The sequence below is a fragment of the Charadrius vociferus genome, unplaced genomic scaffold (genome assembly GCF_000708025.1).
Source record: "Charadrius vociferus isolate BGI_N301 unplaced genomic scaffold, ASM70802v2 scaffold82, whole genome shotgun sequence".
NCBI lineage: Eukaryota > Metazoa > Chordata > Aves > Charadriiformes > Charadriidae > Charadrius > Charadrius vociferus.
In genome coordinates, this window is record NW_009647401.1 from 938,144 (window position 1) to 943,211 (window position 5,068).

A 5,068-nucleotide genomic window follows, 5' to 3' on the forward strand; every position below is an offset into this window, starting at 1 on the left:
TTTCTCTAGAAAGTATTGGAGTAGGGTCAAAGTATGACTGAAATCCTTTTTTATCGTGTAGCTCATCTGACTTGCTAGCATATGTCTGGTTTACCTAGGTTTCATGAAGGAACTCGGTCTCTTTAATTTGTTGGGTTACCTGTTCAACCACCTACTACTGCTGGGCAAACTGAAAGAACAAAACTCAGTGTTACCTGATATTTGGGTGCTATGGCTTCTGTTTATCTTCAGTTTTGCTTTTTTTTTCCTCCAGTGAAATGCTTAGTTAGATACTTTCTATTACTATAGTAACAGAAATATATACAGGATGGGTAGGGTAGCCAAGTTAATGTTACAGTTGGAATCTGATGCATTTGTAATTTCTTTTTAACTGCAATCTTAACATTATTTGAACATTTTTGTGTTCCATCTATTATTTTTTTTTTTTTTAAGATGAGAAGAAAGGAAAAACTGCCTGTATTTTAATAATGTTAACACTTAAATGGTCCCACTTGGGCTTTGAAGTTCATTTTTCAACTTAAACTCCAAACCAAAAAATGTCCTTCCAAGAATCTGGGCACTCTTGATATAGAAAGAAATAAGGCACTGCAAACAAAAATTGAGCATAGTGGCTGTATAATTGCAAATCTTATTTTTTTTCTTTTTCTCCAGGCCTAACATAGGATAAAAGCTTCAAGGAATCTGCTGAGAGTGCTGTTGCCATTTCTCAGCATTCATTTTTTAAAAAGCCCTTTATTTTAGAGAATTCTTAGTTATTAATGTTCTTATTTAAAAAATACTTTCTGATATGGCATATTTTTATATGCTTTTGCTTTACTTCTAACCTTTTCCCTAGACTTTTACCCTTGGTGACTCTACTCTTGGAAACTGATTGTTTGGCTAGGTGAACCTTTGGTCTGAGTAGCTTAGCGTTTTGGATCTCTTACTGCTGCCTGGATTGTAGTGATAAAAGCAGTGATAAATATACTTTTTTCTTTTTGCAGGTTATTTTAAAGAAAAGCAGAGGCTAGAAAACAGAGCAATGGAAATTCAAAGCATGTTTTTCTGTGTGTTCTTACTAACGTGAGATCCTGTGAGCCAGCTTTTGCACTTGTGGAAGTATTTAGTTTTATTGATGTCTATCTCCTGACTCTTAAGTATCTTGCTGTTTCTTAAAAAAAAATAATTTAAGAATCTTACAATGTATATTTTCATATACTTCATGCATAATTTTAAAATATGTGTCACTTGTCATTTAAGACTTTTGATGTACCTTATTTCTTCCATAATAATGGAGGAACGGCTATATCATAGTCACTCTTTGGGTACAATGTGTCATTTATTATTAGATGTGGGAAACTTTAAAAGGAGAACAGTAATAAAAATGCAGGTTTCATTAAATCCATTATAGATTATGAAGGTCAAAGCAGATTCACTAGCTAAAGAAAATCTTGGCTTTCAAAACAAGCGCTGTAGAAACTAATGTATTAAATATCTTGGCTTCAATTTATTTACAAATGTCTTTTTTTTTTTTTTTAATTCCTTTGAAAAGTAGGCAAGAACTTCTGTGTTCTGGGAAAGAATACATATTTTGTATTTCTAAATCATGCTCTGAACTGTTAAGCTGGCCGATTGTTTGATGAGGTATATGAGACAAGTTGGTGGTCTCTGATTCGGTTGGTGTAGACAGATGCACATTGTGGAAAAGAAAAGATCTGTTTTGAAGTTAAATCCTGTACACTTAGGAAGGTAAACTTGTATGAGTGCCAAGCTACTTCCTCTCCCCTTTTTAGTGTCATCCTAACTTGTAAGAAGTCTGGAAATCTACATTATATAAAAATATCTTCTTAAAATAATATTCTATTCCTAATCTGATATTTTTAAACAGTTGCTGAACATTTAGCTTAATAAATCTTTTAATAAAGATATTGTTGAATCTCACAGTTTGATCTGATAATACACATTTTTTGAATATGCGGTAGCTGATCCTTCATATGCACATGAACTATTCTTTAAATAAAGAATTTTTAAAAACTCTTTGTATTGAGTAGTCTAATTTTGTTTAACACATTACTGAGTATATTTTAGAAGCACAGCAAAAGAGAGTTGCATTTTATAAATGTTTTTGTAGTCTAAGGAAACCAGAGTAATGCCAGAACTTAAAATTTCACGTCATGGCCACATACTTTTTAAAATCCTGTACAACCTGTGAAAAGTCAACCTTTTACAGTATGCAGAAAGGAAGGATCTCTCTTACGCTTTACTTAACTCATAGGGCTTAGTTCAGTCTGCTTCTTATATGTTGACTGGATTCCTTATTCTTCATCTTCTTCTCTTACTTCCTCGAAATTCACAAAGCAAGCTGCGAATATTCATGTGTAGATGGTATTTGGACTGAAGTACATTCTCAGGAATAAGGGAGATCTGTATTTATATTTTTTCTTTGTAATTACTGTCTCTGATTTAACAATTTTATTGCAACACTAGATTTTCTTTGTTAGAAATGTTTTAATTTTTCCCTGAAATATTTTCTTGTAATAGCTGTGTATAACCATATACTGTATGGTAACAAGATACAGTGCTGTAACAAGATACAGTGCTGTATCTTCTTCTGGAACTTGTTTTGATATCCATTTTAACTTTTTTTATTTCCGTAGGAGCAAGATGCACTCTGAGTTTAGTGGAATGTTTTCATTCTCGTGTAGTAGATGGATGATCAGCTACCATTGGGGAAGGGAGGCAAGGAAGGGTTAAAACCATCCACCAGTGTACTATTTTAATATTTTATACAGTGTTTTTTGGCCTGTATTCATGGATAAGAAGGTGCTTTTTTTTTTCTTTTTTTGTAGGAGAGGGACTTTTTTTCTATAAGCCCTGAGAAGTTTGAGTCAAAACGTGTCTCTAGATTGCCAGAACTTTGTGAACATTTCATAATAGCTTAAGCAGGCAGGTATTCAGAAGACCTGAATAGCTTGGCAGGGGTTCGGGTTTCTCTTTTAAACTTTAAGAAAATGCTTACTGAAAATTGAAGTGGTTGATGTAGTGTGGTTAAGCATTCAGAAATATACAATGCTATGATGTTTTTCTAGTGTCTTCTTGAATGTTCACCATAAGGTTAATTATTCCTATCCAGCAGCTCTTCTGTACTCCCTCATGTATATACATAGGGTCCCTTCTCTACCCAGTACTCCTTGCTGGGTTTTTAAAATGAAAACTCCTTACAGCAGCGTTATCTAAATACCCGTTAACTCTTACAATTAATACAACCTTGGAGGGTATACTAATAATCTGTTTTCTGTAAGGGAAATCTCCAATGACAAAACATCATGTAATTCTACAAAATGTCTTTTTAAACTAGATCTGTGGTAGAAGGCCTAACAAAGTTGGGCTCTCTTATTTGAGTTCCTGTGTTGATTCTCCACCATTAGGAGGAAAAAGGGAAGGATTATTGAGGAAAGAGCCGTGCTGATGCATTAAGAAGGTGTCTCTCCTACTCAATTTTTAATAAAACCTTGAGAAATTTAGTGTTCAGAAACTATTCAGACTATTGACTCACTGTTGAATTTCCTCTGGTTTTAAATGATAATACAATTGTGACTCTTCATTTTTCAGGGAAGCAGGACACAAGGTCTAAAAAATTAAAGGGACACTAAGACATTATCTAGATTTTCCATTCTCTGTCTTCTCTCAGCAGCGTTCCCAGTGTTCTTCTGTTTTGCATCCTGTCCTGCCCTTTCACTATGACCATCAATGACAGAGGGAAAAGTCAAAATGAAGAAATAGAAGAATTTGGCAAAAGTACTTCTGGTGGCCCTCGTCTTGGTTTTCAGCTTTTCATATAGCTAATGTTAGTCACGGGCCAGTGAGTGGTATCACAAGTGATTAAGGCACAACAGAAGAAAAATCTTTATTGATAAACATATGACTATGAGAGAAGAGAGTGTTTTCCCTTGTGGGGTGGTGTTGCTGCTATTTTCTTTTCATCTCGTGTATGGAGTGACTGATGAAAGAAGCTCTGCTGTTTGCCAACTTGAGTAAGTCTTCTCGTGAGGAGTGTGCACTGTTCCAGCTGTCACGGTCCCATCATTTTGCTCGCAAGAGAAGCGAAGAGAAGATAGTTGTGAAACCTTTAAAACTAGATGCATGCATACTTTTGTTTTAATTTGTAGGGCGTGCAAGTTTAACATTTTCTGAGTGGTATAAATCACCTGGTTATTAAGTTTAAAACTACTTTAAAAAGTGTGAATAGTAAGAATGCTGTATCAGTGAAGGTTAGATCTACGGAGAGATCTAGCAGTGTAACTCCTAATGGAGTCAACAGGAATATATGAGCTTGTATACTGATGTGGGTTGGGGCCCAACTAATCACTCTTATATTTGAATCTAAAGTTATGTTGGGTCATTGTCTGCTGTTTTGATTCAGAAGATCAACACAGGTGCTAGGACATCGATGCCTTGGAGTTTCATTCTGCTTGTTTGTGAAGAGTGCATGGTTGCTAAAAAAGAATCTTAAGTTGGATAATAAAAATAGTAAATATTCTCTGGCTATAGCGATACAGTAAAGGGAAAAAATTCAGAAATATGTATGCTGTAATAGGAAAATTCTTTTTCTAGCCATAAGGTGGGGATAGAACGAAAACTGTCTTTTTTCTTCCCTGTAGTAACTGCCCATTAGAGAAAATATTCTGTTTATTCCTACTAAAAAGTATGCTATAGGTTGTGACACTTTCAGATATATTTTTTTTGAAGACTACCAAGCTTGCACTGCTGACATATGTAGGGCAATTAAGGCTTAAAAAAAATTCTTATTCACATCAAAAAAGGGTGTTTTGCTGATCCATACTGAGAGGGTAAAAGTTAGATATGTGAGACTTTGATGGATCTCTAACATTTTTCTTTCTTCAAAGATTAATATTTCAGCATCAGATAGTTTTTCTTAGTTATAGGTCTATAGGTACTTTTACAGCATAGCCTCATTTTTAGAAACTGGTATGTTTTACGCAGGAGGTTTTTGTACAGGACATTACTCATATAGCAACCTTAACTATAAAACATATAGCTAATATTGGTTGAACTGCTGACTCGGCAT

At 34.4% G+C, this 5,068-nt stretch overlaps 1 protein-coding gene across 1 annotated transcript in view; it reads left to right on the top strand.

Moving 5' to 3' along the window:
- The window catches only part of CENPW (centromere protein W), a 117,393-nt gene extending 116,383 nt beyond the window's left edge, over positions 1–1,010 (top strand). The window contains exon 4 of the mRNA XM_009880189.1: positions 984–1,010. Coding sequence (XP_009878491.1) covers positions 984–1,010 — 27 coding nt within the window. The remainder of the gene's footprint in view (positions 1–983) is intronic.
- The last annotated feature ends 4,058 nt before the right edge of the window (positions 1,011–5,068 follow it).